This window comes from Monodelphis domestica, chromosome 6 (assembly GCF_027887165.1).
Source record: "Monodelphis domestica isolate mMonDom1 chromosome 6, mMonDom1.pri, whole genome shotgun sequence".
Classification (NCBI taxonomy): domain Eukaryota; kingdom Metazoa; phylum Chordata; class Mammalia; order Didelphimorphia; family Didelphidae; genus Monodelphis; species Monodelphis domestica.
The window spans coordinates 267,685,446-267,707,053 of NC_077232.1; the positions used below are offsets into that span (position 1 = coordinate 267,685,446).

Below are 21,608 nucleotides of genomic sequence, written 5' to 3' on the forward strand. Positions count from 1 at the left end.
GTGATAAAGCCAACTGACTGATTTATTCATTTTTATTCCTTTCTTACTTTCTCTCTTTTTCTATTGATTAATCAGTATATTATAAATTAAATTTCTCTATAAAACCCAGTTGGCTTGGGCATATTCATAAATTGGGAATATATTCCCTGGCGACCATCTTATATTTATATAAAACCAAGACACAGTAGAAACCATATTTCAGTGGTCATAATTGATATATATATTTCCCTTGCTCCCAAACATTTTAATTATCACAATTTATGGCTCCCACTCTCTTATCTATAACTATTTAACACTAAAAACTATTTTAAATCTAACAGTTCCAAACCTACTCTTTGGGATCTTTGTGGGCAGAAATTAGTTGAGAGTATGAGAGTGAATTTCCCCCCCATTTTAAGCAAGGTTGGCTAACAAGGGGAATGTAAAAGGTCTTGTCTATGATGCCATGATATCTGGGGCTGGCTGAAGACAAGAAGACAAAAGCTTTTCTCCTCCTCCTTCTCCTTCTCCTCCTCCTCCTTCTTCCCTTACCTTCTAAGAATCACTAGTGTGTATTGGTTCCAAGGCAGAAGAGTGGTGAGAGCTAGGCAATGGGGTGACTTGCCTAGTGTCACACAGCTGGGAAGTGTCTGAGGTCATATTTGAACCCAGGACCTCCCATCTCTAGGCTTGGTTCTCAATCCACTGAACCCCCAGCTGCCCCTAAAGCTTTTCTAATTAATAAAGCTATGTAAAAACGTGTGTGTGCTTAACAACCTCCAGAGGCAGGCTGATTACAAAACTCCCTGGGGTTTATAGTTCTGCCCATTTTGATAAGAGAAGAAACTAACACCAAAAATCCTCAGATTTTGGCATATGGACAGATAGATGGGTGGAAGTTTCAGAGTTTGGGGATTCTTGAGGAAAACAAGGAGAGATAAAGGGGAGTTAGCAGTCATCTCATGGTCACAACATGAACATGATGGTTGTCAGTGCCCCGCCACCTTAGACCAGGAAAAATGACTTTTATATGACTAGATTGGAAGATATATGTGTGTGTGTGTGTGTGTGTGTTTAAAATTATAGGTGTTTGTTCCCAGAACTAGGTGTGCCTAGAGAAACAAGCCTGCCAGAGGAACAAATGGGTGGGTTTTAACTAACCCCTATTATTTCCACTTATATTTTTATAAAATTATTCTTGTCAAGAATGTTTTTCCTCCATATTTAACAACATTTCTCATAAACACTTATAACAGAACTTGCTCTTATGTTGGCAGAAACAGATCATCTCAGAATTAATGCATCAAAAATAAATTTGAAAGAATTTGCTGTCTAGTCCCATATAAAAACAGGCATCCATGAGAATAACTTTTAAGAAAAAAAGTTGACAAATGGATTTGAAGTGTTATAATTTATTTAAGTATTAGATAAAATGATCAGTTTGAGCCTTTGTGATCATCTGTCTGTATCACTCATTTAGGCAAAGATTTTCCTATGCCTAATTGTAAAAGGTGTCTCCTTCCTTTCTTTGCTAATTTGATAGGATTTTTAATATCTAGCCCATGTAGCCATTTCAAACATTTTGTTATATAGTATGAGATACTGATCTAAATCTAATTCTCCCATATTGCTTTCTAGTTTCCCCAGCATTTTGTAAATATGTAACAATTTTGGTTTTTCACAGTATGCTACTGTGTTCAGTTGCTTCTGGATCTTGTATACCTAATCTATTCAGTACCAAGTATTTTAGGTGATTACTACTTTGGGATGTAGTTTGGGATTGGTAGTGCTAGATTCCTTTGTTGAAATTTTGTTTTTTCGCTGATTCACTTGAGATTCTTGACTTTTTTTTTGTTCCTCCTCATTAATTCTTATTAATTTGTCTAGTTATATTAAGTAATTCTTTGGTAGTTAGGTTGGTGTAGTAATAAAAGCTATCAATTAATTTAGGTTTTATGGCATTTTAATTACAATATGTCTCAAAGGTGAGGAAGTAATATGATTTCAGTTATGTAAGTTCTTTAATATTTCTGTAAACATCTCTAAATGGTGGTCTGTAATTATATTCATTTAAATTCTGAGTATACCTTGATAGGTGGAGTCCCCAGTTTCTATACATTTTGTAGTTATTTTATTTTATTTTTTAAACCTTTATCTTCCATCTTGGAATCAACACAGTGTATTGGTTCTAAGGCAGAAAAGTGGTAAGGGCTAGGCAATGGAGGTTAAATGACTTGCCCAGGGTCACATAGATGGGAAGTGGCTAAGGTCAGATTTGAACCTAGGACATCCCATCTTTAGGCCTGACTCTCAATCCACTGAGTTACCCAGCTGCCCCCCAGAGTTATTTTAAATGGGATTTCTTTTTCTTTATTTTCTTCCTAGAGCTTCAGGGAAATATACAAAATAGTCAGTATTTGGGAAGATTATTTTATATTCTATTTTATTGAATCTATGATTTCAATTAATTTTGATTCATTTAAAGAGCTAGAATTTCTAGACATATTTCAAATAACATTGATGACAATAAACATTCTTGTTTTGCTCTTGAGCTTAATAGAAAGGCTTCTAATATTTCTCTATTCCAGACAACTCTAGCTCCTGATTTAGGTATTTTAGGTATCATTTAAAATATCATGTTTCATTTTTAAATAAGATTTTTATGCTTTTAACTTAAATAGATGCTATATTTTTGTCAAAGACTGTTCCTTGATCTGTTGATATTTTCTTATATTTTTATTGTTTTGTTATTTTTGTCTGTTATCCTAATTCTAATAATCCCTAATATTTCTAGTTGTTGTTGTTTTTCCTGATGAAAGGGTTTAGAGATATGAATTTTCTCCATAAAGAAACTTTGGGTATATAATGTCACATTGTCATTTTCTAAAAATAAATATCGAAACAGTCATATTCCTGGTTAATTTCTATTATATCAATAAACAGTCTTTGACAAAAAAATATAGCACCTATATTGATAGGATTAATTTCTAAATCTGGGCCTTGATACTTCCTCTTAGTTTCCTCTTTGCTATTTTTTATTTTGGCAATTTAGTTTTCTTTTTCTTGTTCTTTTTAGAACAGATAATTTGTCTATTTTATGAGATTTTTAAAAATCCTATTTCTTTTTATAAATTCAATGGATTTCCCCACTTTGTTTCTAAATTTCCTATTTTATGCTTCTCTGATTAGTCTATATTTGATTGTGTGCTTTGTTACTTTTTTCTAGATTTCTTTAATTCATTGATCTATTATTTCTTTCTTTCTTTTTTTTTGCAGTTTTTTCTTAATGAAAGAGTTTTGATATACGAATTTTCTCCATAAGGATACTTTGGGCATTGTCACATTGCCATTTTTCTAAAATTAAAATTACATGTTTTTTGACATACATATTCTTTAGGATTATGCTATTTAAAACAAAAAAGGCATATTGAGGTTTCCAGTTATATCTGCCCCTATGGTTATAGTTTCCTTTCAGTGTTTCAATGTCATATATGCCATTTGGTTATAGTATCTCTAAGTACTGATATTATTTCATTAACTATGTTTCTTTTAAACTTTTTTTCTTTTAAACTTAATTCCTCCATTTATCTCTTTTCATTGTATCAGTTTTCTATTCTTACCTTTGCCTGAGACATAATAAATTATGCTCTGGTCCCTCATTTTTAATCTTTGTCCATCTTTACTTACAAGTATGTTTCTTACAAGTAGCATTTTTTTGCTTCTGTTTTCTAATCCAATCTGCTATCATTTTCAATTTTATTGACAAGTTTATCCCATTGTAATTCTTGCTTATGATTATTTATTATATTTTTCTTCCATCAAATCTGTTTTTCTCTCCTTACCTCAACTCTCCCTTATTTTTACAAAGAAAAAAATTGTGATAGAAGAAAGAGAATGGGTACAAAATTAGTTATCTCTAATTTAAATGATATGATCCTGATTTTCTGTCTCTACTTTTCTTTACTTTATCAAGACCCTAATCACGGGTCCCTGTATATTATTTTTTTTAAATATCCCCTTCTATGAGTATCCCCACTTTAACCAAAATGTTTAATTTATAATTATATCTTCCTCAACTCTAAATTCTCCTTTAAATTCCTCTTTCCCATTTCTTTATGCCTTATATCTCTTCTGAAATGAATATATTTCTGCATCAAAATCTTTGTGTGCTTGCCCGGTTTAGATGTGGGAGGTTCATTATGTGAATAAATGAATGAAAAGCATTTTTTAAACATTTACTATTAAGCACTATGTTAATCTCTAGGGTTAGAAACAAAATTAAGATAACCTTACTCTCAAGGAGTTCATCTGTCTAATAGGGAAGATATATAGGAGGATTCTGCTGTAAATCAGATGCAAAGATATAGTAGCAATGCAGAAGGTAATGCTTCATCTTTAATTTCATTTCTCTCATGAAAATCATCAGTTTCTGATTTGAAGCACTTTTTGGTGTGGAAGACTTTGGTCACAAGGACTTTTTGTGGCTATAGAACCCACAAAATCAGTTTTCAGGTGACAAAAAAGTGAATTAAGCTAAAAGAAGGCCCAGTGGTTAGTTGGAGGCTATAGGGGGAAGAGTGCCACTCCCAGGGTTCTTGGACTTGGATGTCCATAATGGCAATTAGTTATAAATTGGTGTTAATAGTAGTGGGGAAGGTACAGTGATTTCTCCTTTTAGCGATGGCTTTGCAGGTATAGCTATTCCCAAGGCTCTTGATTTAAAGGTCCTGGGTCACTTCCATTGGGGTATGAAGGGAGGTGGTGATCAAGGTAATGGCAATGACTTACTTGTTTGCTACAGCCCACCAATTGTCTCTCAGTATATCTCCCAACTTCAACTAGACTGATTTTCCCTCTAAGTGCCTCTTGCCCCCACAGCCATCCTCAGGTTTTTATACTCCTATTTTGCTGCAAGTAAGTTATGAAAAATAATAAGCACCTCCCTTTTCTTCATCATTCTCTTAATGTGTTCCTTTTTTCTCTTCTTTTTTTCCCTCTCATAAAACTAACAAAACAGAACAAAACCATATCCAGCCCTTAAGTTTACTTTTCAGTACTCCCTCTATGAATGTTGAAGAAAACAAGATCTGAAAGGACATTTTCTTTTATTCTCTTAGAGTCATTGTATTGATAAAAGTTACTGAGTCTTTCACAGCTGATTATCTTTAAAATGTTGCCTTTTTAAAAAAAATCCTTCCCTTCCCTCTTGGAATCAATACTGTGTATTGGTTCCAAGGCAAAAGAGTGGTAAAGGTGAGGCAATGGTCAAGTGACTTGCCCAGGGTCACACAGCTGGGAAATGTCTGAGGCCGGACTTGAACCTAGGACCTCCCATCTCTGGGCCTGACTCTCAATCTACTGAGCCACCTAGCTGCCCCCAAAATGTTGCTTTTACTGTGAATAATGTTCACCTAGTCCTGCTCAATTCATTTTGCATCAGTTCATATAGGTCATCCCAGGATTTTCTGAAACTATTAGCTACATAATTTCTCTCTAAAAACAAAACAAAACAAAACCTCTTCTGTGGGGGCAACTGGGAATAGTAAGGCCTAGGGAATGGGGTGACTTGCCCAGGGTCACACGGCTAGGAAGTGTCCGAGGCCAGACTTGAACCCAGGACCTCCCATCTCTGGGCTTGACTCTCAATCTGCTGAGGCACCTAGCTGACCCCCCTAAGCTTACATTTTGGAGCAAAATATGTAGCAGAATATTGACTCCCTCCTCACCTCCTCCTCCAGATCTCCCCACCATACTCACATCTTAATCTTGTGTGATAATTCTCAGCACAATTTCTTTTCTTTGCCTTACTGACTTCTACCCTTATTACACTAAGACAAAATTAAGTAGATCTTTGTTGTGTCTTTAAGATATTTTAGACCTAGCTTGGTGCTGTAAGTGAAATTACATGTTTTGAATTGACCAATAGGTATCAATATCTATAATACAATCATTCTATTCTATACCAAAGTATATAAGTAGAAAGAAAAATATGCCTATATTGTATATTATTTTTTTCATATATGCATATTGTTAACAGGAAAAATACTTATTCTATTCCATAGCCTCCTCCACAGATATATGATAAACAGCTGGATGAAAGAGAACATACCATTGAAGAATGGAAAGGTAAATATTTTGGTAAAGTAAAGGAAATTCTTTTTTTGTTGTCCCATTAAGAATTAGACTGTGACTTCTTTAAAAACTCAGAAGATACACTGAAATATTTCCCATTTGATTTAATAGTAATTAGCACTGAAATTATCTAATAAATATTCTCCAAATCTATCACAATCTTTACATTCTAATATTAATGCTAAAGAACAAAATGTGAAAAGAAGCAAATATGTATTAATTACCTACTATGTACAAGGCACTATGACCACATAAATAACAATCTCTTCCATCAAGGAGGTGGTGCAATCTAAAAACAGATAAATAAAGGATAAGATATTTGGGGAGTGGTCAAAGCTTGACCTGAGCTTTGAAAGGAGAACATCCCAGGCAAGGATACATCCAGTAAAAAAGCATGGATTTGGTTGGGCAATAGAAGGCCATCTTGTGATTCCCCTCCTGCTCCTACCTCCAAATAAGTTTTTTTTTATGCATTTGGTGATGTTTTCGGATTCCAGTATCTCACAAAGCTCCACAATTCTCTAATTTCCAAGAACTTGAATTGATTATTAAATTTAAGGTACTCTTCAACACAATCAAAGTCCATTCATCACCATAACCAATCTTGTGTTCTCTACAAAATAAATATAAAACAAGCAGACAAAAATCTGATGCCGATCATCATAGACTCAGCATCTCCTCCTTGATGCTTGACTCCTCTCTTCCTGATATTTTGCCCCACCTCCCTCACTTTCCTTTTCCCCTAAGCTAGTCCTCTTTTGCTGTTCTGTGTAGTGATTTGGTAAGAAAAACTGCTCTACCCACTCTACCTCCACCACATTCAAATTTCAAGTTTTATTATTGCTTTAAATGCTTTATTCTTGCTTTTTTTAAGAATTAAAAAAAAGGTAAGAAAGGTCCAGATTGTAAAAAGTTTTAAATGCCAGATGGAGGAGTTTATAATCACATGTGATCATGAGTGACATGTGGTGGAGAAATTTATTTTGAAGAGAAATCCTGGATTAAAACAACTTTTGTCAACATAAAAAAAATGCATCTAAGGTCTGAACAGAATGTGATCTATGGAAAGAGCTCTCTTAGATCAAGAATTAGTAGATTTAATAAAAAATTTAGCTTCATTGTTTTTATTATCTAACTCAAACATTGTTGATTTGGTAGGAATGGTTGATGGACTGGTGACTATGTAGGATTTAAATGCATTAAGCACATTATGAATTCTAAGTTCATAGAATTCAGTTTATCTCCTATTTTCTTTTAAACACTATGGCCTAGGACTTTATTTAAGAGTATGGAGAAATGTTGCTGCATAAATATGATGGATCAATTGCTTGTAGCTGGAAAAGCTGAAGAGTTTACATTTGATTTAATGGAAGATATGGAGACATATCTGCTGCAAAAGCAGAAGTCTATAGAAAGTTTTGGTATACCTGAGAACTTTATCTAATTGTCCAATTTTCCTCTGAGTTTATATGCCTCCCTTTAAGCTATATTGTCAGGTCCAAGGGCAAGAACTTTATCTTTGTTTTCTCAAGAAAGTAGTGTTTGGTGGGCAGGTAGAGAAGAAAGGAGAAAACTGCTCGTCTTTTTGAGTTCATTGAGGACAACAGTGAGTCTGAGGTAGTTTCTTTAGCTAGTCAAATTGCTGAGAAGTCAGAAGCTACTGATGGAACCCAGTTCTAGACTAGTCCATACAGACTTGTAGCTGAACATTGAGCTCTGAAAGACTCCCTGCCCTGTCTCTTCTACTAATGAAGAACTCCAGGAAAGAAATAGTATTTTTATTTTACGATTTGAATGATTATCCTGGCAGATGAATTGAGGATATACTGGAAATTAGAAATGGAATGATCTTTAAACAGAGCTGATTATGGAACTGTAGCATTGGTAGGAGTAGGTGAATAAGTAGAGGGCTGCCTTATGGAAAGAGAAGTCAAAGATATCACCCATGTTTAAAAGTTGGGGTAAAGATTGATTATAAATTTGGGAATTAAGTTTTTGTTGTTTCAAATGCTATCAGAGCATAAGTAGAGAGGTATTCTGTAGGCAGCTGGAGATATGTTGACTAACTGATTGCAATAAAGAGAAATTGATATCAGAGATGGAATTTGGGAAGACATGTGAAAATGGAAACTTCATAGAAGAATATACCTTTCCTCCCTCTGCCAATACAATCTGTAGTTGCTGAACACAGAATCTCAGAATTTGAAAAGACCTCAGATATTATCTAGTCAAATCCTCCAAAGCCTCTGTGGGTCAGATAATATCTTTCCATCTTCATGATATATTCTTTGATCTCCCAGATAGATGTAATCTCTTTTTCTTAAACATTCTTCTTTGCATTAGTTTATTAAGCAGGCTCTCTGTAGAATATTTTTGTGAAAATATGGAGGATTTATGTGAATTAATACTAACTCAGGATGAGAGGCTAGGAAAAGCTTTTAATTTATATTTGCAAAGGAAGTATTAGTACTAAAGAAGTCACAAAATATTATTGATGTATTTGTCTTATTTTTCCTCCCTGTAAGCTCCTTGAGGTCAGGGATCATAGTTTGTTCTTAATATTATCCACAAATCATCAGGTTAAGTGCCTTGCACATAATAGACTCAATAAGTAATAATTGAATGAATTAGTTGAGTGAATGGATTAATGTTAAAAAGCAAAACGATCCTTTAAGATAAATATGTAGTAAGGATATATAATCTCAGAAGAACTAGTAAAGTATAGGGGAAAAGTGATGGCATAGTACAAAAAGAAATGCTGTTCCATTTTGATTTGACTCCATCACATCAAAAATGTCATTTGTTCTTGAATAATGAATTTCTCTGACGGCTGAACCAAAGAGCAATTATCCTGACAATTGTTTCTTGCAGAACTGATCTATAAGGAAGTAATGAATTCTGAAGAAAAGACTAAAAATGGAGTAGTAAAAGGACAACCTTCTCCTTCAGGTACTCAGGCCCAGTGTATAATTAATTGTTTTGTATGTTGTCTGCCATTGGCAAGAGCTTGTGAAAAACAGAACTGATAGCACCTCAACTAACTGGACTACATGATGACAGTGCCCTCATCATGACTTTAGTTGGGATGTTTGTCTTTTTCATTGGGTTCTAATGTTTTAAAAAAACACAACTATTTGAATAGGCATTTAAAACCTTTCAAGATCACCTACTACCTCTCTAAAATCATAGTATATACATTTATGTGTTATATAACATATTTTATATATGATTATAATAGAATTGTGCTATAATTGACTATGTAACAATTCTGTAATATGTAACATATTAATTATTTATGTACCTCCCCATTCAGCACTCAGAGGTTTAGGACCCCAGAGGGGCTACTACTACCTAGTTTAGGTAGGTGGGTATGTATTCCTATAATTATTGCTTATAAACCTCTCCTAGTAAGCTTACTTTTTGCCAATAAAAATTATTTTTTTTAAAGCAAAAGCCTTTACTCAAGGAGCATAGTAAGAATAGTATTTACAGAATATCCCCTCTCCATCCTACTTTTCCCTAATAACCTGAGAAGCCCTCTTCCCCAAAAGACAGCATCCATGAGATAAGGGATCACAAACTGAGAATACAATGGTGGGGCCCCACAGGTAGGGGACACATATGAATGAGATAATGTTCGCCCTAATATCTACAGGGTCCCACTATCTTTTCCTATAGAGTCCTCATTCTGTTTTCCACTAGGCACATGTCTTGGTTCCTTAGTTGGGTTTGATGGGTCTGTGCCTCTCCATAACCATAGCTAGACTACTGATTATCAGGGCTAGTTCTCTCTTTAATTCATAGTTAGCTGTTTTCTTGCTACCAGAAGTCATATTCCTTGAGGCTGCTTCTTAACTGGAACTGTATTACTCAATGTATTTTCTTGCTGGATGCATCTCAACTGTGTCTCAAAATCTCTCAGACTTTCAAACTGTCTCTAGGATTTAGCAGACAGCTTCTGGAAAGGCCTTCATGGGCATGGTCAAGCTTTAGTTAACTGTGCTTCAAATCAGTCAGAGAACCTACTTCATAAAATTATGGTAGGATAAAAATCCTTTGTACTTCATTAGCATGTTGATGTGTCCTTAGTTTGTTATCTTTCCCTCATTTATATGATCCCATCAAAATGGAAAGGCAGGACCAAGTGCTCCCCACTACATTTATGTTATATGCTATATTTTATACTAGAGGGATGGTCAAATATTTCCTCAAGTTACTGTTTTCTTTAAGTGAGTGTTGCTACATGGTCATGAAGTGATGGACCATAAGGAGAGAGATGTCTGCTCACCAGATGGGCTCCTCACCATTTGAAATGGGAAGCCAAGATGAAGAGAGATTTCTTATGTTGAATGAGATGCCCTAGGCACTCTTCTTTGTGGATATCACTGCAGAAACTCCTGGAAGAGATCTCTAAGCACTTGGAAGAATTTTCCTTGACCATCCACCTGGAAAAGCTCAAGAAGATTCAAGAACGTCTATTTCCTATATTACAATGGCTTGCCAGGGTACAGCAACCATCAAAGACAAAACTGTAGAGTCCTTGGATTTTAGAGTTAGAAAGAAGAATAGAGATTTTCTTGTCATAGGTCCATAGGTCATAGATCTAGGGCTGGCAGGGACATTGGAGGACATCTAGTCCAGTCTCCTTATTTTGCAGTTGAGGAAATAAACTGAAGTGGAGATATTTCAGTGAAATGATCCTTCATGCAGATAGTGTCAAAGGCAGGATTTAAATGGAGATTCTGACTCCAGAGTCAAAAGATCATATTTTTCAGGACTAGAAAGGTCTTCAAAAGTCCACCTCATTTAACAGATGAAAAAACTAAATTTAGATCAGAATGGTTAAATATCCCAAATCTTCTGACTTCTGAGCATTGGCTCTGGATTTAACCCTTAGCTCTTTCCACGGTGCTCAGTGAATTGTCTGGGGTCACATAATACATGAAAATCCTAGAATTCAAATTTGAGTTTTTTACTCAAAAACACATGTTCTTTGTACTCTATCATGCTTCTCTGACCACAGAGATATGTTAATCTGGTTAACCATTATTTCTAGAGGATATAGTGACTATATCTAGATTTTTAGCTCTGGTTTTCAAATGTGACTAGAAAAAAATAAATGTACCTCTGCAGGCTAGTAGATGGTTTTGAGGTTTATGGGTAAAATGACTGTGTATTCTGAAAAAAAGTTAATCTAAATAAATTGTGCTTCCCTCACTATCAGACTTCACTTGCATAATGATTTACTTGCAAATGAGAACAAAGCTACTTATTTTCTGAATTTATTTGTAATAATTACCCATGTAGCTCACATTTCAGAAAGAGAATTTGGTTTTAACAGCATTTCTACCTAAAATTAAAAAAAAATTCCTCATTTAAAAATACAAGACATTTGTTCCTTTTTTGCTCATCCCCTATTTATTGTATGATCTTAATCAATTTCATTCAAAGGGAATAACTTATTTTAAAATAATTTAGGTAATTTATTTTTTCCTGAAACAATGGATAACTGAATTTTCAACTCAGAAACTTGTATTAGTATATTCTTTGTCCTATCAAATGTATTCCTTTATTTTTTGATAAGGTTGAAAATGGTCAGAATCTGTGGTTGAATAATATGTCTTAATTTGTAATTGATTTTAGTAAGTAAAATTATGATGCTTACCTGAAACTACAAAGTAGAAAGAAGAGGCTTCAGTCACTGAAACTGCATTCCTAAATAACTGTGTGTTTAATAAGGCCACCTTAGGAATCCTGTGTATGTGATCAGTGGAGAATGTAATGGAGAAATAAACTTCCTGGAAATATTTGTGTACTCTGATGACATCATCCTCTTCAGTAAGATATTAGAACAACATGACAAAAGGTTGATGATAGTGTCATATTGATTGGAGAACTCTAATCTACTTATTAGGTACACAAATGTTTCTAAGTCGTTGGAAAGAGTACCTCTCAAACTACTTTTGGGCATGGACTCAGACATAAAATCCAGCTAGACATATGAAAGAGGTACACAGTCCAATATCGAGAATCATTGACTATCAAGCTAACAATCCAATACCTCTTGAATCCATGGCATAGTATCCATTTATTTCTTTTGTTCAAACTCTATTAGCCTACTACATGAGTATCTTTCCGTTATTCTTTTAGTACTACCACTATGAGTAATGAATGCCCTGCAGTTCTAATGTCAGCACTGATTGACACCAATTCCAACCTTTTCAAAATTCTAGCAGGACATGACAAGCAAGAAACTGATAGATTAGATTTTGAGCTTTTTGATGGAAGGGACTGTCTTTTGCATTTCTTTGTATTTCCAGTGCATGGAATATTGTCTAGTACATAGTAGACACAATAAATACTTCTTGACTTGATCTGACTTGAACATTTTGATGAATCCATGCAGACTAGGCAGAGGCTTGCAAGAGAAGACAGCCAAGAGGTACCAGTAAACATTAAACATCAGAGAAACTCTGCAGTCTCTAACTTGGGTCCTGAGATATTTGATTTCAGTGACTCCCTCGTACCAAAAGAGTAGAAGGATAGGTTGAATTGAAATATGGCAAATGGAAGGTATGTTCTTATGGTATGAGTGGGATGTCAAAGTACAATCCACAAAATTCTGATCTCACCAATTCCTGACCATTCAGAGAAAGATCTAAGAGGATACCCTTATCTTATGGAAGATCTCAGAAATCACCTTAAAGAAATGTTATTAATGGCTATGATAAGGTTAATGGCCTTTGAGGATATTTTGTTGTTGTTGTTTAGTCATTCAGGCATGTCCAACTCTTTATGTCCCCATGGACTAAATGCACACCAGGTATTTCTGTCCTCTACTTTCTCCCAAAGTTTGTCCAAGATCATGTTCATTGCTTCAATGAAACTACCTATCCATCTCATCCTTTTCCTTCAATCTTTCCCAATAGTAGGGTCTTTTCCAATGAGTGCTGCCTTCCCATTATATGGCCAAATTTATCTGAGCTTCATGTTCAGTATTTGACCTTTCCATAAATAATGTGAATTATTTTCTTTAAGTATTGACTTCAACACCACAAATCAAAAAAATATCAAATTTGTGGCACTCATCTTTCCTTAGCCATCATTACTACTGGAAAAAATATACTTTTGATTATATAGACCTTTGCCTGCAAGATGATACTTTTCTTATTTTTTAGTATGCTGTCCAGATTTGCTATAGCTTTCCTTCAAAAGAACATTTTAATTTCATGTCTGCAGTTGCCATCTGCAGTGATCTTTGTGCCCAAGAATATAAAAACTGATATTGCTTCTACTTCTTCGCCCCCTATTTGGAAAGAAGTGATGGGACCATATGCCAAGATCTTAGTGTTTTGTTTTATTTTTTTAATGCTAAGCTCCAAGCTAGTTTTTACACTCACCTCTTTTACCCTCAACAAAAGGCTTCTTAATTCTTTACTTTTCTGTCTTCAGAGTAGATTGCTTGCTTAGCTGAGATTGCTGATATTTCTCCTGGCAACCTTAATCCAGGTTTTTAATTCATGCAGCCTTGTGTTTCATATTATGTACTCTGCCTACAAATTATATAAATAAGGTGACAATATGTAGCCTTGTCATATTCCCTTCCTAATCTTAAATCAATCAGTTATCTCAAGTTCAATTCAAACTGTTGCTTCTTTTCCTAGGTGCCATAGGAGAAAAGTAAGATGATTTGATATTCCTTTCTCTTTGAGGACTTACTACTTTTGTTGCGATCCACACAGTAAAAAGACCTTAATGTAATCAATGAAGCAGAAATAGATTTTTTTTCCTTCTGGAACTCCCTTACTTTATCTACAATCCAGTGAATGTTGGCATTTTTGGTCTCTAGTTCCTCTGCCTCTTTGAAAACCAAACTGCTCTTCTGGTAATTCTCAGTTCACATATTGTTAAAATCTACCTTGCAGAATCTTAAGCATAACCTTGCAAGAATAATTTGAAATGAGTATGATTGTTTGATAATTTGAATGTTCTTTGGCTTTGCCTTTCTGTAGGATTGGGACATAAACTAATCTTTTCCAATCTAGTGACCATGGTTAAGTTTCCTAAATTTGTCAGTATATTTGTTGGTGTGCAGCACTTTAACAGCAAATTACCTCAGCTGGAATTCCATCCACCTCTTCTAGCCTTATTGTTAGCAATGCTTTTCTAAGACCCACTTGATTTCATTTTCCAGGATATCTAGCTCTAGTAATATTTTGCAGGATATCAGTAACCACACTATTGTGGTTATCAGTGATGTTAAGATCTTTCTTGTATAGTTCTTTTCTGTTTATTGCCACCTCTTCTACTTCTGTTAAGACCCTATCATTTTTGTCTTTTATCATGTCCATTTTGAGAGAAACATTCCCTTGATATTATTAATTTTCTTGAACTAATTTCTCTTGTCTTTTCCATTCCATTATTTTCTTCTCTTTCTTTGCACTGCTTATTTAAGAGAACTTTACCTCTCCTTGATGTTCTCTGGAATTCTGCATTCAGTTGGGCATGTCTTTCCAATTCTTCTTTACCTTTCACTTTCCTTCTTTCCTCTGGTATTTGTAAGGCCTTATCAGTCAGTCATTTTGCTTAATTGATCTTCTTTTACTTTAGAATGTTTTTTGTTGTTGCATCCTATTCAATAGTTCTTTAGGCACTGTATCTACCAGATCTAGTCTCTTAAACCTATTCATCACTTCCAATTCATATTCATGAGAGATGTTATTTAGCTCATATTTATATGTTCAGCTAGTTTTCCCTACTTCTTCAATTAGCCTGAATTTTGAAATAAGAAGCTCATGATTTGAGCCACAGTTAACTGGAGGTCTTGTTTTAACTGACTGCACAGGGCTTTTCCACCTTTGTCTGCAAAGTACATAGTCAATTTGGTTTTTATATTGACCACGTGGTGATGTCCATGTGTAGAGTTGCCTTTTGGGTTCTTGAAAAAAGAGAGTTTGCTATGGCAAGTGAGTTATCTTGACAAAACTCTAATAGTCTCTGCCCTGCTTCATTTTGTACTCTTAGGTCAAACTTGCCTGTTATTCCAATTATCTCTTGATTTTGCACTTTAGCATTCCACTGCCCTATGATGAATATGCCATCTTTTTTGGTATTATTTCTTTTTTTTTTTTTTAATTCTATAATGATTATAATTTATTATTAAACTATTGGCCATCTGAGAGGATTACACACAGAAATGATATACACACAGCCAAAAAATTGGAAACTGAGGGGATGTCCCTCCATTGGGGAATGACTGAACCATTTGTAGTTTGTGATGGCAATGGAATACTATTATGCTTTAAGGAATGATGAAGCAGATGATGTCTTTAAGACCTGAAAAGATTGACATGAATTGATGCAGAGTGAAATAAGTAAAAGCAGGAGAGCATTATACACAGTAACTGAAATATTGTGGGACGATCTAATATGATAGACTTGGCTACTAACAGCAATAAAATGGTCCAGGACAATTCTGAGGGTCTTATGAAAAGGAAAGCTATCCCATCTAGAGATATAACTTTTGGAGTAGAAATTCAGAAGAAAACAGAATTTATCACTTATTTATTTAGGTATAGGATTTGGGGCTTTGGTCTCTTACAAAAATGAATTAATACGGAAACAGGCTTTGAGTGATAATAACCCAGTGGAATTACTTGTCAGCTCTGGGAGGGGGAAGGGAAGAGGGGAGGGAGACAACAAAAGCCATTTAATCTTGGAAAACTTATGTGTAAATTTGTCACTAGAAATAATAAAGAAAAAAAACAACCTAAAGAAGAAATTATACACACTCTACATTACTAAAACAATGAATATATCTTAATAAAAAAGCCCAAGTAAATTATCTTTTAAAATACTTGATAAATAAATACAGGAACCAAAGGGAATAAGCATGTTTCTGAGCATTTCCCTGAAGGTCAATAGAATGAGAAAGAGAAATGATTTCATTTTCAGAATATGTTGTAGAGTGCCCGGACAGAAAGTGGAAATGGCGGAGTAGTTAAGGAATCAGATCATAGGCTTACTCCAGTTGTATTACATAGTAGTATTCAAATATTTAGTCATCTGCTGGAATTTGGTATTATTTCTAGAAGATGTTGTAGGTTTTCATAGAACTGATCAACTTTAGCCTCTTCAGCGTCAGTGGTTAGAGCATAAACTTGTATGCTGAGTGGCTTACCTTGGATTCAAATAGATATCATTCTATTATTTTTGAGACTGTACTGCTTTCTTTCCCTTTTATTGACTACAAGGGCTACTCTATTTCTTCTAAAGGATTCTTGCTCACAGCTGTGTAATATAATGATTGCCTTAATTGAACTCAATCATTCCCTTCCTCTCAAGATGTTGATGTTTAATCTTTCCATCTCCTGTTGGACCATATCCAGCATATGTTGACCCATAGATTCCAGGTTCCTACGCAATATTGAGCTTTATGGCATCAGACTTTCCTTTTATCACCAGACACATCCATAGCTGAGCTTCCTTTCAACTATGGGCCAGGTGCTTCATTAGTACTAGAGTTACTTATAATTGTCCTCTTTCCCACTAGCTTACTGGAAACCTTTCAATCCAAGGGGCTTATCTTCTGGAGTCACATTTAAAAAAAAAATCATTTAAAATTTTCCATGGGGTTTTCTTGGCAAAGATACTGCAGAGTTGTGATTTCCTTGCCCAGTCAACCACCTTTTGCCAAAACTCTCTCCTATAACCTCTCTGTCTTGGGTAATCTTTGATGGCATATCTCATTGTTAAGCCTCCCAGACACTAGTGATCCCAGAGGGCTTTGAGAGTATAACCATAGAAAATTCCCAAGAGTTTTATACTGTAAATTTTCCCAGGTTAGAATTCTCAAGGATGATTAGAAAAACTCCCTGAATTGTCTTACCTTCCTTAAAATAAATGGCCTTACTTGCACACTCCTCTAAGCCTTTAACTTTTCTGTGCATTATCCTTAAAATGTACTCGTTCTTAAGGTCTGTTTGTATTCATGATAATAATAGGTCTCTAAGATTTTTGGTGTAAATATACAACAGTGCAATTTGACTGTCTCAGTTCCAACTTTTTGTGGAGAAAGAACAAGTGCCAACATCAATATTCAAGTAGTAAGCCAGCAATAAATGTGCACTCTCCCAGTAAATGATGCTCTATCATGAAAATGGTACCCGCTTTTTTCATATATCACCATATTGCAAATGAGTTGGCATTAAAAACCTGCCTATGGGGACAGCTAGGTAGCTCAGAGGATTGAGAGCCAGACCTGAAGACAGAAGGTCCTGGGTTCAAATCTAGTCTCAGACACTTCCTACTTGTGTGACCCTAGGCAAGTCACTTGATCCCAGTTTCCTAGTCCTTACTGCTCTTTTGTCTTGTAATGGATACTTAGTATAATTTGTTGTTGTTTTATTAACTTGCTTAGAAATGCATAGCACAATAATAAAGTTTAACAGTAGACAAATCACATAACAATACTAGCATCAGGTGGGGTATGAAACCAAGCTAATCTGGATAAGCTTTTTCCATCTACAGAAAATAAAAGACATAAAGATATTGAAAATAAATAGGGTTTACCTGGAATAATCACTGGAGGAAACATCCAGGACTCAGTGAATAAAATGATATCTGTATGAAAAATCATCAAAATTAGAAAAAGCTAAACAAAAAAATTAGGGTCAAATGACTTCATCCATGTGAGTATGAATCAACGCCACTTCAAAAATAGACTGAACAATTTATCCTTCAAAATTGGCCTTTTAAAAAATTACCTACCAATAAAGCCAAGCCAGAACTCTTTCTACTGCATTATATTACCTCTAGCAATTTGGCAGTGTACAATAAAAGTTGCAAAAATAATTGATGAGAATAAATGCCAAAAATTTTTCATCAAAATTAAAAAAGAAGTAGTGTCTGTTCAATCATTTTCATAGTATCATTATATGCAATTACATAAAACTGTAAGTAGCTCCAATTTCTAACAATAGTGGGGAAACTGATTGGTGTCCTTTTAGTATAATGGATCATTATAATGTAATGAGATTGCATATAAGAAGTACAAACATATCTGGAAAGACTTTTACAACACTGTTCAAACAGAAAAACACAAAAGAGGAAGAATGACATGCACATTGATTATCTGCATACAATGAATGAGAATGGACAAAGAATCCTGATGGTCTGAGAGGTAACTGAAATTTGCAGACTTAGAACTAAAAAAATGTGTTAATATACTTGATTAATTTAAATATAAATAATTATTAATCCAATATAGACACTTGTAGTAATCTTCAATATTGTTACTATTAAAAGAATTTTTAAAAATTTTAACATTCATCATCATCAGTACAAGGTAAGATGACCAACTATCCCATGAAATATTTCTTATTGCCATAATAAAACCAAATCTTTTGATTCATTTTTTGCCTCTCTTAAAATGTTTATTTTATCCTTTCATTTAATAGTAAATTATTTATAGCTTCTAATTTCATTTATAACCAGAAATTCAATAAACACATGGCTAGATTTGACCTAATGCAACATTCTTATAACCCTTTGCATTTCCTTTCCCATATGTCCCTATGACTAAAGAAGTCAATTTCAATGGTTGCCACATCCAAAAAAATGAATGATCTGGTGGTCAATCTTCTTATGACAAATCTCTCTTTATTTACTAGGCTGATCTCTGAACAGTAAACATTTTGCAAGTTTTTCCCATTTGTTAGAAACTTCCAGAGCCCACATGCTGCTAGCATCACTTTTAAGACTCTGTAATTACTTCCATGCCACAATCAGACATCAGAATAGGATTTCTGTTGACTCCCACTTAAAATGTGTCAAAATAGGAACATACAACTAGTGGTTTTCCCACTTAAACCTTGACAGTACAAAGTTCTCATCTTGGTCAGCTATTAGAATGTGATATGGACCAAAAGAAAAGTCTAGGATGGATAGGATATTTTAGATGTAATTGAGTTGAAGTGATCAGCTCCATTTGGAGAAATACTTGTTTCTTCTTCAGGAAGTTGGAATTAATTTTGATATTTCTTGTGACATAAACTTGATCTCATAGATTCTAGTATTTCTGTAGATGTATGCAATTTAAATCAATTTGCTATACCTTAAAATGCTCTAGAAATGTGAGCTATCATTATTTCAGAGAGGTACTTTGGTATAGTGGATAAAGAATAAACTAGCTTCAGGAAGTGAAGAGTTCAAGTCCCACCCCTAGTGTGCTGGTTGTTAAATAACATATCATTGTCTCCGCGCTCCCCCCCCCCCAATTTCTAAGACGATAAGTTTAGAATGGGAGGAGATATCCTACCTAAATGTAATCCTAAGTCTGGTGAATTTATTTTTACTCTATTAGTAATCATTACATTAATAATTGCTTCTCCCTTCATGTATAGTAGTACCTATATTTGAATCTTGAACAATAAAAATGCCTCTGGGTCTAGTCTAGTGAGGATTCTTGGGATTCCAGATTTAGTCATATTTGTGTTCATTTTCTTAGCACAGGTGCAGCAGTGAACAGCAGTGAGAGCCTCCCTCCATCCTCTTCTGTCAACGACATCTCCTCCATGTCCACTGACCAGACCCTGGCATCTGACACTGACAGTAGCTTGGAGACCTCAGCAGGACCACTTGGTTGTTGCAGGTGACTAGCCGCCTGCCTGCGAAACCCAGCGTTCTTCAGAAGATGAGGAAACTGAAAATATGCACAACCGTGTGTGTGTGGGATGTGATAATTAAGAGAAAATGGGAAGGAAAGAACAAAATCTAAAATTGAAACCAATCTTTCAGCTTGCTTCTTCTGCAGAGTTATGTATTGCAACTTCGCTCAAGTGTATATTTAACTTATAATTACTCTGCTTTCTTCTTCTTCTTCTTCTTCTTCTTCTTCTTCTTCTTCTTCTTCTTCTTCTTCTTCTTCTTCTTCTTCTTCTTCTTCTTCTTCTTCTTCTTCTTCTTCTTCTTCCTCCTCCTCCTTCTTCCTCCTACAGAAAAGAACATGTGTACTCACACATACATACACACACACTTACACACAATTAAAGGAGCCTTTTCCCATAAAGTATACATGAATGGCTACCAAACCAGCAACCTGCGCCCACCCTTTCACTGGCATGGCAAGGTGTGCAGTGGCCCCTGCATGTGTCTCTGTCCTGCATCTACCTGCTCCTTTTGGCTTAGTCAGATGGATGTCGATACAGGTCCACATGTGTCTATTTACACACACAGCACGGCATTTACATAGAGATGATATAGTATCTTTAGCGCTGTCCAGATACAGTACATACTGTGTTCCTCAGTGGTCCATTTCATGTGAACTCTTACTATGACATAAACTCATCTGTAATATCTTGCCAGCATATAAGCTGTTTAGTTTGTTAATTAAGTTGTATGTCTTATAAGAAGCTTTGTAAAAGGGGGAAAAATTGTGAGTGAGCGCTCTCAGATAATTGAAGATAATGTAGCATCCAAATGTGAGCTGATTAAAATGTTATCTGTATACCAGTTTGTAGAGAGGATATATGTGATGCCGTTTTCTAGGGGGAACAGTGTCATGGAGGTGTGAAAATGGACCGAGCACTGTAGAGGGAAAGCTTACAGAGATGCCCGAGGTCCCCCTCCTATAGGGGAGAGGGAGAGATCTGTACCCCAGGGCATGAGCCTCTCAATTAGGACTAACAAGAGGCAATTTTTTAGTGATTAGTATCTGTTTGACTTATGTGTGTGTCAGGAGGCTACTGTTGAATTGGGATCATCAGTGCATGCATGGTCCATAAAAAAATGGGTCTTCTTCTTGACACTTCCTTTAGGGAATTCCCTATTGCCAGCATTGATCCCTTTTTAAACTATTTTCAGATCTTCTCTATTTTGTTATCTGTAAATGAGCTGCTTGCTGTCCATATCCAGTCAATGGTGTACCAAGGCAGGATTTCTATTTTGATAAAGCAACAAATAATCCTTGTCCCTTTGGGAATGACAAATTAAGGGGAAATCCTAGAAATGTAGTATTACCCTACAGGTACATGTATGACAACTTCCACAGAGAAGTAGGAGATTCTATGAGAGCTCTTTTGTGATTCCCCACTTTTTCCAGCAATTTTTATAATCTGGATCTATCAAAAGGCACAGCTTGTCGTGATTTTGGTAATAAGGATGCACTTGTCTGCAGTAACTATAGCAAAGAAATTGTGGCTACAAAAATAGTTATAGCAATACAAGTCCCCTTTAAAAGCCATGGAGTATTGATGTTAGCATTAAGCAACATCACCTTACCTTAAATGAAAGTGTTTGTAAAAGTATTTTGAGCGACTCTGTAAAGTAAACTGAATGACATGATGGCAATAACAGTGAGGACTTCTTAGCAATAATAGAGACCAGTTACAGTCTTTCCTTTTCATTCATGCAGGTGAAATATCAACCACAGTTACTCTGCACTTGGGATGTTTTGGTGCTCACTCATGTGGTGATATTTCACTAGAGGAAGTTGAAAA

The 21,608-nt window shown here is 35.0% G+C and overlaps 1 protein-coding gene across 12 annotated transcripts in view; it reads left to right on the plus strand.

The window, feature by feature from the left end:
- The window catches only part of MAPK10 (mitogen-activated protein kinase 10), a 154,079-nt gene extending 133,462 nt beyond the window's left edge, over positions 1 to 20,617 (plus strand). For 6 of the 12 annotated variants that reach the window (XM_007495941.3, XM_056803196.1, XM_007495936.3 and 3 more), the window contains 3 exons: positions 6,042 to 6,105; positions 8,983 to 9,060; positions 19,624 to 20,617. In XM_007495941.3, coding sequence (XP_007496003.1) covers positions 6,042 to 6,105; positions 8,983 to 9,060; positions 19,624 to 19,766 — 285 coding nt within the window. In that variant the 3' untranslated portion in view covers positions 19,767 to 20,617. Of the gene's footprint in view, positions 1 to 6,041; positions 6,106 to 8,982; positions 9,061 to 9,424; positions 11,329 to 19,618 lie in introns of those variants that run through there. The other 6 variants (XM_056803202.1, XM_056803199.1, XM_056803200.1 and 3 more) reach the window with 2 other exon arrangements.
- Positions 20,618 to 21,608: the final 991 nt, after the last annotated feature.